This window comes from Podarcis liolepis, assembly GCF_965112155.1.
Source record: "Podarcis liolepis genome assembly, chromosome: 1".
In the NCBI taxonomy this organism is placed as follows: domain Eukaryota; kingdom Metazoa; phylum Chordata; class Lepidosauria; order Squamata; family Lacertidae; genus Podarcis; species Podarcis liolepis.
In genome coordinates, this window is record NC_139554.1 from 119779006 (window position 1) to 119792155 (window position 13150).

General features: G+C 42.4%; 1 protein-coding gene across 3 annotated transcripts in view; it reads left to right on the forward strand.

Moving 5' to 3' along the window:
• The window catches only part of WDR75 (WD repeat domain 75), a 43145-nt gene that overhangs the window by 4864 nt on the left and 25131 nt on the right, over positions 1-13150 (forward strand). For 2 of the 3 annotated variants that reach the window (XM_083468229.1, XM_083468231.1), the window contains exon 4: positions 568-667. In XM_083468229.1, coding sequence (XP_083324355.1) covers positions 568-667 — 100 coding nt within the window. Of the gene's footprint in view, positions 1-567; positions 668-6122; positions 6251-8689; positions 8820-10279; positions 10346-11094; positions 11195-13150 lie in introns of those variants that run through there. The other variant, XM_083468230.1, reaches the window with a different exon arrangement.

The window sequence follows — 13150 nt, forward strand, 5'->3', positions numbered from 1 at the left end:
CTTGGTTGATAGGAGTCATCACTAACGGCATCTACAGTGGAATCCTCAATATAGCTACTCAAAACTAAGACTGTTAAGTTGAGCAGGACTTATTCCCAACCAAGTCTGTATAGGATTGCAGTATAAATGCATTGCAATGGAGTAGGGGGGCGAATGGGCTCTTTTCAGCATACGAGTGTCTAGCTTCAAAGACTAATAAGCAGGATCTCTTATCTTCTTATCCATGAAGGCTTAGAATGGACAGTGTTTTCTGTTGATGATTCATGACTGAGATGAGCTACAGAAGAGATGGGAAACCTTTGGTCATCAGGATGATGTTGGACTACAACTTCCATCATCCCATGCTGACAGGGACTGAAGGGAGCTGTGGTCCAAAAACATGTGGAGTGCCACAGGTTCTCCATCCCTGAACTGTATTTACAACTTTATTGATAATTGTGCCTAATTAAAAACCCGTTCCGCACCTTCTAACTAGCAGGGTTGTATAAACTTGCATGGGTTTTCAGCTTAGTTTTTAGATGAGACTAAAGAGATTGATTTTGTGTACGTGTGTGTTTTCTCTTACAGACCTTGGTGGTTGGGTTCAAACTCTTTGCATTCTATGCACTTGCGGGATCTGAGAATTCGGTATTTGTTATCATCTCAAAAGATAATGATGAAAGATCAGGTATGTCATAATTGGTGCTCTTGTAATTTTGTACATCTTGTTTTTTTATGATTGTTGTTAACATGAGGACTGTGAGCCTTTTTGCGGGTTTTATTGTTAAGTAGAAAGGCAGGATAAAGAAATTGTTTTCCCCCTTTGTTTCTGTTTTTTCTTGCCCTTGGGGGGAAAAGTGGGGTACATAGGAGCTTCGTCACATCTTAGGGATTGGTTATTTATTATAGACTATTAGTACAGACCATATCAAAAGTGAACAAAATAAAATACATGTAAACTCCACATAAAAGTATACATGAGTTCAATGCTCGACATAAAAGTATACCTAAAATAGAATTTTGTATGTGATGGGGGATGGGGTAGAATCCCTATAAGGAATAAATTCCCAGAGAGGAAATTTATGTATCACTAAGTCCCCTAATGGTATACCAGCTGTGGCAGTGGAATAGTTTGCGCAAGAGAAGACATAGGAAGCCAGCATGGTTCTAATGTCTGGTTGCAGCTCCAATACCTGGTGCACAACAGGCTTCTGCTAGCACAATGGTTGCGCTGTATTTTATATTGTGCAACCATAATTCTCGCCCTTACACTAGCACAACACCCCTTAGGCTGGCAGAGAATGCTGAATCTGGTCCCCTGTTTGTTTTGAATGTTCCTGCTATAGCAGGGTGGTCCGCCTTTAATGGCAGTCATCAGCAACAATCAAGAGATAACATCTTAAAGCCTTTTTTAAAAAGTGTGTCATATTTTGCATCTGTTTGCGTATTAAATTTGTGTAGTAATTAGATCTATTAATTGTGTGTTTAATTAAATGTATTTAATTACATATATTAATTAAATATATTTAATTACATATATCGTGTATATTAAATATTAAATGTATTGTGAACAGTTCGATTTACAATATGGAAATTTAGTTCAGTGTGTGGCAGCACTACTGCAGCCCACTGGGTATGAAAAGTTGGACAGCAGAGGAGTAGAAATAGGTTTCTTAATTTGTGAAAAAGATGCTAAGCAGACTTCTTAAAACACTATGTTGTTTTGGATTTGGACATTTATGGAGCGTGGAGGCATAGATGTCATATATGCTGCTCAGAACTTGAAGCCCAGTCCCGTGAACTGCTTTTTCGGGCTGGTAAGCATTTATGGTTAGGGTGATATCCAGTGACTGCTATATCAGCACTATCTCTGGTATGCTGACACAGGAAAGCCTAATCAGTGCAGAACAAGTGGGCTGGGACTGCACAGCCCAGAATCTGTTAACATAACTGCATGCAACAGCTTTGCGAATAGGGGACAAGGTTCACTGTTACCGTGAGTGCAAATCCCACCCCGAATTAGTGGGATTGCAGATTTATTCCAGTTCACTTCCCAGCACGGGGAGAATGCTTTAGGTGTTTTAGTATAAGCTGCTGTATCACAAACAGGTATTTTATTTAGAGGATCGATGAACCGCAGATTAAAAGAACTAAAGGTAGGAATGGCTGGCCCCAATGCATTTAATGCTCCTCATCTTAGTGTGGCAGTCATGCTTAAAATGAAACACTGTGCTCATCAGCTTTTGCCAACCTGCTGGAGGGCATCAGGTTGAGGAGATATACATTGCCATAATTTTGTCTGTAACTATAAAAGTTTGCACAGTGTGTGTTAATTTCTGCCGAGCATTGGGGGGGGGGGATATTATTTTACCATAGAATTGTAGAGTTGGAAGGAACCAGGATCATATTGTCCAACCCTCTACAATGCAGGAATCCTTTGCCCAGCGTGGGGCTTGAACCCACAACCCTGAGATTCAGAGTCTCATCATCTACCGACTGAGCTATCCCAGAGTTTCATAAGGCATGTTGCTGCATTGGCTAGGAATCAAATCTAGGCCTCCCACACGGCAGGCAAGAATTATGCCACTGAACCACAAATGCTGCTATAATTCACAGTACACTTAGTCTCTGTGCAGGCTTGTTAGGAGAATAAAATGAGGCAGCATTGTTGATGTCGCTTTGAGTTCTGGGGACGACAGCCTGGTGCAAATATGATAAATAAAGGCCATACAACAAAATACAGTCATACCTCGGGTTACAGACGCTTCGGGTTGCCGAACCCAGAAGTACCGGAACGGGTCTCTTCTGGGTTTCAGCGCAGAAGCGCTAAATCGCAACCCACGCGTGCGCAGACACGGCACTGCGGGTTGCGAATGTGCCTCCCGCACAGATCACGTTCGCAACTTCTTCAGATACACATGTGTGACACCAAGTGAGGCAACATAACGGCTAACGGCTTTCCCAGTTTTGACATGGAAGAGCAGTCGATCCAAATTTGCATCCATATTTTAAACTAGGGATTGTTCAAGACAGCATATGGAGGAATTGTGTTTCTTTATGGGGATACTTTCATACACATTCAGAAGACCCCTTTTTCACATGTTACACATGATGGAGCCTGCCTTGCTTTCTTTTACCCGGTTGTCTTCTGTTTTATTTCTCTGACCAAGAGTGGGCCTTAGAAGAGCCTATGTCCCTTGAGAGGGAATTGGGTGTAAAATCAAACAAAAGTAGCATTAAAAGACAGAGCGGATTCTCCTTCATGGAGAGCACGTGTTGCGGTGGGAGCAACCATGACATTGCCTGTTGCTGGGCGGGTTAGTTTGGATGGCCACGGATTTGATTGGGCACTTCCAATGTTGCTGGGGGAAACCGATTGTTGCAATTTTATTTGATTGATGGGGGTGCTATATATGTCCCTGTGTGCAGCGTTAAGCTTCTTCTTTTCACTGCGCACATCGGATTACCTGTCCACCCTCCCTTTATTTAGGGTTTGTTTGCGCTGACCTTGCTATGCCTGTCATGGGGTAGTTTGCTTTGCAGTAGGGGCCTGGTAGGAATTTTACCATTTGGCTGATTGGCTGGTGCCATTTGGGTTTTGCCTACTGCGTAGCAAATCGTCGCAACTTTTAAGTTGCGGTGGTTGTTGTTGTTTAGTCATTTAGTCGTGTCCGACTCTTCCTGACCCCATGGACCAGAGCACGCCAGGCACTCCTGTCTTCTACTGCCTCCCGCAGTTTGATCAAACTCATGCTGGTAGCTTCGAGAACACTGTCCAACCATCTCGTCCTCTGTCGTCCACTTTTCCTTGTGCCCTCCACCTTTCCCAACATCAGGGTCTTTCCCAGTGAGTCTTCTCTTCTCATGAGGTGGCCAAAGTATTGGCGCCTCAGCTTCAGGATCTGTCCTTCCAGTGAGCACTCAGGGCTGATTTCCTTAAGAATGGAGAGGTTTGATCTTCTTGCAGTTCATGGGACTTTCAAGAGTCTCCTCCAGCACCATAATTCAAAAACATGCGGTTAGGCATTGGTTAATTTTTTGGTTGGTGGAGGGGATGAGGTTGGCTGTGCCTGCCCCTTCAATGCTGCTGCTGCAAATGTATTCTGTTAAAGGAATCCAGGGGCTCGCCATGCTTTTATTCGTACCCCTGACAAGGGGCTAGGGCTATGCAAGAGCCCCAGGGAGCATTTGGGGAGAGGTGTGAGCCTGGCACCCAGCTTTTTCTCTCCCCAAAATTGCTTACCCTTACTGACTTCCGCATGGGTATGGTTGTCCTACCTCCAAGTGGGAACAGATAGTCACTAACCAATGCTAAGCAACCACTCACTTACTGTAATTCAATAAAGTTGTGGCCAAAGTCCAAAACAAAAATGATTTGTGAACGTGTTTTTATTCAGGGGTGTCTTGGGGGTCCTCGACACGCAACTTACCCAAGCAAAAAAGCTTCTAAGAATTATGCAATAAGTACAACCTGGCCCTACTTTTGATATTTTAATTCATTTTTCATGAACAGTCAGTGTCAAAATCTGGAGTTAGAAAACTCCCCGATATCTCTTTTCTCCAGTTTACTCCCAGCAGATCGCTTTTCCTTTTGTACCCTTTAAATAAATTAATCCATTTTGGAGCACATTCTCTATTATTCTTTCTATTTAATCAAGGCGAGCTGGGAAAGCTCTTTTCAGTGCATACAACTCTTGCTTCCCTTACCCAGAGGTTCAACCACAGCTGGGTATTCAGTTGGCAAATGTCTGCAGAGATAAGCATATTGATGATATTTAAGCTTACAGCTCTGCATTTTGTTTTTAAAATAAGCTTGAGGGCCAGGTCTCTCAGAACTGCCTTCAAACAATGGAGAATATATATCATAATTACTCGAGTCTAATGTGCACTTCAATTTTCAGAAACTTGAAACAAAAAAAAGTATTTGCTGGCGAATGTAAATGTGCCGTCGAATCTAATGTGCACCTTAATTTTCGCAACATTATTTGGCCAAAAAAGGTGAGCAGTAGATTCGAGTAAATACTCTCTGTATGTGTGTGTGTTTACACATACACGTACGTTTGTGTAGAGAAGAGCTTTCCAAACTTTTCATGTTGGAGACACACTTTTTAGACATGCATCATTTTGTGACACAGTAATTCAGTTTTGCATCGTTTTGTGACACAGTAATTCAGTTTTAATAGCAAACCAGAGGTTAAACTAACCCCTTTCCAGCCCCTGAAGGAGCGCAGGGAGCATTCCTGCCATGCACCTACACACTGCAGCCAACACTAACGTGTCACAACACACAAGCATGGGAAGCGCTGGTGTAGAAGATTATAAGTGTAAAAAGTCACACACACCATGATTTTGTTTTAGCTAAAGGAGTGGCTCCAATTCTAATCCCAGCCAGACGGGTGGGGCTGCAAATAACAAAATTATTATTTTCATTCATCATTATAATTAATCCCCATAACTGCTTCCATCAACGGGTTATCTTTATCTTTTATACCCTGCTTTGACCTGTCCATAACACGCCCTGCGCCAATGAAAACAAAAATCACGCAATGGCCACCACGCCGTTTATACTCAAGCGGAATAAACGCGCAATGGCACGAGGCTGCCGCCCCGCCTCCCTTAAAAAAAATGAATTAAAGGAAAGTCGCCTTTAACCGTGAACTATTTATATTGCGTTGTTTCCCACGACTGATGTATCTATGATGAAAACCCTGTACTGTACACATAGCATTGGAAGCGAGATGGAGACCCAACTCAGCCTCATGCAAAATAAGGATTGCGCGACTCTTCCATTTCTAGCTCTATGCCCCGTTCTTCCTGGCCGGGAGCCGATTGCCAGACCCTGACGCGGACTTTCAGTTCAGAGAGCCTAGGAAAAAGAGGAGCGTCACTCTTCCGGTTTCTGTTTTGAAAGCTCTTTCTATCCCATTCCTTTCCATCTCTATGGTCCTCTTTTTTGTTTTCTATCGGCTTCAATTGCAAGAAAACCGGAAGTACGGGTCTAACCCCTTGGAACGTCGTGACAGCAGAGCGGAAAGAGGAGGAGGGGGAGGGGGAGGGGGAGGAGGGCGGTGCTATTGAGTTCTAAGGGAAGGTTTGGGCTAGAGCGGCAACGGAGCTTTTACTCTTCCTTCCGGAGGAGCGAGGAGGGTCGGGGGAGGTCAGAGGTCGGAGGTCGTCGAGGGAAGATGGTGGCGCGCGAGCAGCTCCGCGTGGTTCGCTGCGGCGGCAGTTGGCTGAGCGGGAGCCGCGCGGTCTTTTCGGCCGATTCGAAGTGAGTGGCGCTGAGGGGATCAGTGGGGGCTTTTCAGGAATGCCAACCGCTTAAGCCGCGGGGCGGCGGTGTCAGCCCTGTTGAACGCGGCTGAGTTTACTCCCGAGTAAGACACGCTTCTAGACTCCACATTATTAGTATCATTAAGACACGCGCTCAGACTCCACATTATTATTATTATTATTATTATTATTATTATTATTATTTATTAAGACGCGCGCTGAGACTATTATTATTATTTATTAAGACATGCTCTGAGACTATTATTATTTATTTTTATTAAGACACACTCCATGACACTATTATTATTCATTATTATTAAGACAAACGCTGAGACACTTTATTATTTATAAGACACACGGTGAGACTCATTATCTTTATTGTTGTTGTAATAATAATTACTATTGGGATGCAGGTGGTGCTGTGGGTTAAACCACAGAGCCTAGGACTTGCCGATCAGAAGGTCGGCAGTTCGAATCCCCGCAACGGGGTGAGCTCCCGTTGCTCGGGTTCGAAAGCACGTCAAAGTGCAAGTAGATAAGTAGGTACCGCTCCAGCGGGAAGGCAAACGGCGTTTCTGTGCACTGCTCTGGTTTGCCAGAAGCGGCTTAGTCATGCTGGCCACATGACCTGGAAGCTGTACACCGGCTCCCTCAGCCAATAAAGCGAGTTGAGCGCCGCAACCCCAGAGTCTGTCACGACTGGACCTAATGGTCAGGGGTCCCTTAAATAATAATTACTAAGATATAATTGCTATAATTAATATTATACCGCCTAGTTCCAGAAAGTCGCAGGGCGGTTACAACATAAAATCACCAACATAGAAACGCAAAATACATAACAAAAATAAAAACAACCCAATAACACACACACCCGTCATGTTTTGTGGGTTTTTCTAAATAAGGCCGAGTGGGCTGTAGGATCGCACACAGTCTGAGGTGCACTGTTTAGGTTGGTTTTGTTCCAATCTTTTCCCTTTTTAATTTCCTAAAAAATATGGTTTCAAACAACGACTACCACAATTTAAAAAAGAGAAGAATGGCCAGCAAAATTTACTGCCCTATTCTAAGATACACAAAAGTTAAAACATTAAAGCAGGTTTAAGATGACCCCAACTGTCAACCTGAACAATAATATTTTTAGTGGGCACCGGTGAATGAGTACAGCAAAGGCCCCTGTTTGCTCTCAACAGGCAGGGAGTTTCAAGGCGCAGGCACTGCTACACTAAACTATCAAATTATAATTGCAAATGCAGAACGGGCATTGTGTGGCAACTGTGGTAGTGTTGATTCTGCCAATAGTGAATTTTTCTTCATGGGGATTTGTGCCCCAGTATCAGCAAGCTTTTAAGATCTTTATAACAGTGAAAGTAATGAATGAGGAGAGGAGTGTTACACTAGATCAGCATAAGAAATTGTCTTATACCCGGGCCTTCTGCTCTACCACTGAGCCCATACCTTTCCCCCTTAGAGTTTTGAAAAGTGCATATATTATATGGTACAAACAATCCAGAGTAAAAGAGGCTTCTGATAAACTGGCCTTTTTAATAGTCCTTAGACTTCCTGGAACTATGACAAAAATGTGTTTAAACCACATGGTAATAAATGCAACACAGTTCATTCTCCAGTTATCTTTTGCTTCCATTCCCTCCTCTTGTTAACATGTTTCATCCCTGTCCCAATCAAAATTTTGAGCTGTAAACTCTTTTTATGCTACTCTAAGCACAGTGTATATTAATGACAATATATTTAAAAAGCATGTTTTGGTCTATTGCTATCATTTGGAGAAACAAAATACAGAAATGTTTATATAATTTTTAAACAGTTATATTTCACTTTTCTGTCTCCATGTTAGGCACGCATGGCAGCTTGTGTTTAATATAGTATTTAAATGTCATTACACGTGGCATTTAAATACTACATGACCTGGTTCACATGTATCATTAAGATAAACCAATGGTTAAAATGCGATTGCAGGAATCATGGCCACATCGGTCCTTTCCCCCAGTTGTCCTGCTCTGCACGAAACTCAGCTTTGGTTTGGTTTAGCCAAGGTTTGTTCTGCTTACCATGTACGGTTTGTCTGGAGGTGACAAGCTATGGGCCCATGATGACTTAAGTTGCTAACTCCCACCCAAAATTAGCTCCAGATAGCATGGCAGTAGGAGAACTGGAAGAGGAGTAAAATACTTGCATATCTGCACATTCATGGTTTGGTATTGTATGCATTAGATATGAACTGGACCATACTGAAAAATAGTCTAGTTTTCCTGTACCTTTGGCGGTTGGGAATTGGTCTTTTACATGTAATGCTGGATGTGAAAATGGATAAATATTATCTAATATGCTTCTAGAATTTTCCAAGTTAGCCTATGTTGTTTCTGCCAAGTACTATAAGTGCCTTTTAATTGATTTCTGCCTTTGATTTCATTGCTTATAGGTACCTTTTGTGTGCCTCTGGTGACTATGTGAAAGTCTACAGTACAGCTACAGAAGAATGTCTGCATGTTCTCCAAGGTCACAGCAACATAGTGACAGGAGTCCAGTTGAATCCCCAAAACCATCTACAGGTTGTTAAAATTTTGGCAATGCTAGTCCTATCTTAGAGCCAAACTACAGTGGTGTCCCGCAAGACGAATGCCTCGCAAGACGGAAAACTCGCTAGACGAAAGAGTTTTCCGTTTTGGAGGTGCTTCGCAAAACGAATCTCTTATGGGCTTGCTTCGCAAGACGAAAATGTCTTGCGAGTTCCTGCGTGTGTTTCCCCCCCCTTTTTTCTAAGCCGCTAAGCCGCTTATCAGCTGATCCGATAAGCCGCTAATAGCACTAATCCGCTAATCCGTCAATGGGCTTGCTTTGCAAGACGAAAAAACCGCTAGATGAAGAGAATCACAGAACGGATTCTTTTCGTCTTGCGAGGCACCACTGTACAAGCAGCATATATAACATAATTGTCATTAAGTGCAAACTTTTCCCCGCCCCCAACTTGCTTGAAGAGGGGCAATTTGGATTAGAGGGCCTGAGACATCAATTTACAAGCGGGCAAGGAGGCTCCCACTAGAGTCTCTTTTTCCACTGCAAAATTTCAGAACCACATATGGACCATAGCAGAGGGCAAAGGATTTAAGTTCCCTCCCCACATACGCCAGGGTCCTAATCAACATCAGGGCACCAACACTCACATTGGCACTCAAGGGGAAACTGGGATAAATATCCTAGGTAATTTTGCTGGTGCTTAACGGTGACCTGCCCTATAATCTTTGAATGAAGGGCAGCATAGAAATTTGATATATTGTTGCTGTTGTTGTTGTGATATGTTGTTGTGGTAATCCCAGGCCAAATCCATGATTATGGCCAGGTATGAGTATAGCTCAAATGGAGCAAATCATACCTATTCTGCAATAGTTTCTTATCACTTCCTGCCCCGGTTGAAAATGCTGGTGGAAAACCTATAAAACCCTGCCTGGGCCGAGGTCTGCATACCTTAGATAACATTTTCTCTCACCCTCATGTGTAGATCTATAATGGAGATGCTGCTTCATATGTCCTTTATGGACATAGGAATTTGAAAGGACTCAAAGCTGCATCTCCCTTACGTGACAGACACAACTAGTGGAACATTCTGCTCAGTGATGTGACTAGCTACATCTCTGCTGGTATTTTGGTTTCTCATGGAATACATTTATTCCCTTTTAAGAGCGGTCGGCGCTAGGACATACTTATTTGGACTTAAGTCGCAATCGTTTTGTCTGCATCATAGTTGATTTTGATTATCATCCCATCTCTGGTCTGTTTTTCTCGTAAATGTGCTTGTGTGTTATATCTTCAGCAGACAACATGGTATGTGCAGTTTTAATTAAATAGGTAGTAGTAAGAGCTTTTTTCAAAGGTGTTAGAACCACATCACATTTTGTTAGCGTTTTTGTCATACACAGGGAGTAATCAGCACTGCTAAGAATCAAAATGCTTTGTAGATAAACCAGAATAGGACCTTACAAATCATTTTAATATGTCTTTGTTTCTCCACCAGCTCTATTCCTGGTCTCTAGATGGCACTATTAAACTCTGGGATTTTATGGATGGCATTCTCATCAAGGTTTGTTATGTTTTCTTTGCATCTCTTCTTTCTCCATAGCAGCCCATGGGCTTCTCATTAGATTAATGAAATGGTATGCATTGGAGTGAATAAAACAAATCTCTGTGATTCGTGAGTAAATGCTCTGTTTGCAGACCTGGATAGGCTTTGCCACTGCTATGCAAACTGCACTGTGGCATCTTGGTTGATAGGAGTCATCACTAACGGCATCTACAGTGGAATCCTCAATATAGCTACTCAAAACTAAGACTGTTAAGTTGAGCAGGACTTATTCCCAGCCAAGTGTGTATAGGATTGCAGTGTAAATGCATTGCAATGGAGTAGGGGGGGGGCGAATGGGCTCTTTTCAGCATAGGAGTGTCTAGCTTCAAAGACTAATAAGCAGGATCTCTTATCTTCTTATCCATGAAGGCTTAGAATGGACAGTGTTTTCTGTTGATGATTCATGACTGAGATGAGCTACATAAGAGATGGGAAACCTTTGGTCATCAGGATGATGTTGGACTACAACTTCCATCATCCCATGCTGACAGGGACTGATGGGAGCTGTGGTCCAAAAACATGTGGAGTGCCACAGGTTCTCCATCCCTGAACTGTATGCACAACTTTATTGATAATTGTGCCTAATTAAAAACCCGTTCCGCACCTTCTAACTAGCAGGGTTGTATAAACTTGCATGGGTTTTCAGCTTAGTTTTTAGATGAGACTAAAGAGATTGATTTTGTGTATGTGTGTGTTTTCTCTTACAGACCTTGGTGGTTGGGTTCAAACTCTTTGCATTCTATGCACTTGCGGGATCTGAGAATTCGGTATTTGTTATCATCTCAAAAGATAACGATGAAAGATCAGGTATGTCATAATTGGTGCTCTTGTAATTTTGTACATCTTGTTTTTTATGATTGTTGTTAACATGAGGACTGTGAGCCTTTTTGCGGGTTTTATTGTTAAGTAGAAAGGCAGGATAAAGAAATTGTTTTCCCCTTTTGTTGCTGTTTTTTCTTGCCCTTGTGGGGAAAAGTGGGGTACATAGGAGCTTCGTCACATCTTAGGGATTGGTTATTTGTTATAGACTATTAGTACAGACCATATCAAAAGTGAACAAAATAAAATACATGTAAACTCCACATAAAAGTATACGTGAGTTCAATGCTCAACATAAAAGTATACCTAAAATAGAATTTTGTATGTGATGGGGGATGGGGTAGAATCCCTATAAGGAATAAATTCCCAGCGAGGAATCACTAAGTCCCCTAATGGTATACCAGCTGTGGCAGTGGAATGGTTTGCGCAGGAGAAGACATAGGAAGCCAGCATGGTTCTAATGTCTGGTTGCAGCTCCAATACCTGTTGCACAACAGGCTTCCGCTAGCACAATGGTTGCGCTGTATTTTATATTGTGGAACCATAATTCTCGCCCTTACACTAGCACAACACCCCTTAGGCTGGCAGAGAATGCTGAATCTGGCCCCCTGTTTGTTTTGTATGTTCCTGCTATAGCAGGGTGGTCCGCCTTTAATGGCAGTCATCAGCAACAATCAAGAGATAACATCTTAAAACCTTTTTTAAAAAGTTTGTCATATTTTGCTAACAAAAGCACACGCATCTGTTTGCGTATTGAATTTGTGTAGTAATTAGATCTATTAATTGTGTGTTTAATTAAATGTATTTAATTACATATATTAATTAAATATATTTAATTACATATATCGTGTATATTAAATATTAAATGTATTGTGAACACTTCAATTTACAATATGGAAATGTGTGTGGCAGCACTACTGCAGCCCACTGGGTATGAAAAGTTGGACAGCAGAGGAGTAGAAATAGGTTTCTTAATTTGTGAAAAAGATGCTAAGCAGACTTCTTAAAACACTATGTTGTTTTGGATTTGGACATTTATGGAGCGTGGAGGCATAGATGTCATATATGCTGCTCAGAACTTGAAGCCCAGTGCCGTGAACTGCTTTTTCGGGCTGGTAAGCATTTATGGTTAGGGTGATATCCAGTGACTGCTATATCAGCACTATCTCTGGTATGCTGACACAGGAAAGCCTAATCAGTGCAGAATAAGTGGGCTGGGACTGCACAGCCCAGAATCTGTTAACATAACTGCATGCAACAGCTTTGCGAATAGGGGACAAGGTGCACTGTTACCGTGAGTGCAAATCCCACCCCGAATTAGTGGGATTGCAGATTTATTCCAGTTCACTTCCCAGCACAGGAAGAATGCTTTAAGTGTTTTAGTATAAGCTGCTGTATCACAAACAGGTATTTTATTTAGAGGATTGATGAACTGCAGATTAAAAGAACTAAAGGTAGGAATGGCTGGCCCCAATGCGTTTAACGCTCCTCATCTTAGTGTGGCAGTCATGCTTAAAATGAACCACTGTGCTCATCAGCTTTTGCCAACCTGCTGGAGGGCATCAGGTTGAGGAGATATACATTGCCATAATTTTGTCTGTAACTATAAAAGTTTGCACAGTGTGTGTTAATTTCTGCCGAGCATTGGGGGGGGGGATATTATTTTACCATAGAATTGTAGAGTTGGAAGGAACCAGGATCATATTGTCCAACCCTCTACAATGCAGGAATCCTTTGCCCAGCGTGGGGCTTGAACCCACAACCCTGAGATTCAGAGTCTCGTGATCTACCGACTGAGCTATCCCAGAGTTTCATAAGGCATGTTGCTGCATTGGCTAGGAATCAAATCTAGGCCTCCCACACGGCAGGCAAGAATTATGCCACTGAACCACAAATGCTGCTATAATTCACAGTACCCTTAGTCTCTGTGCAGGCTTGTTAGGA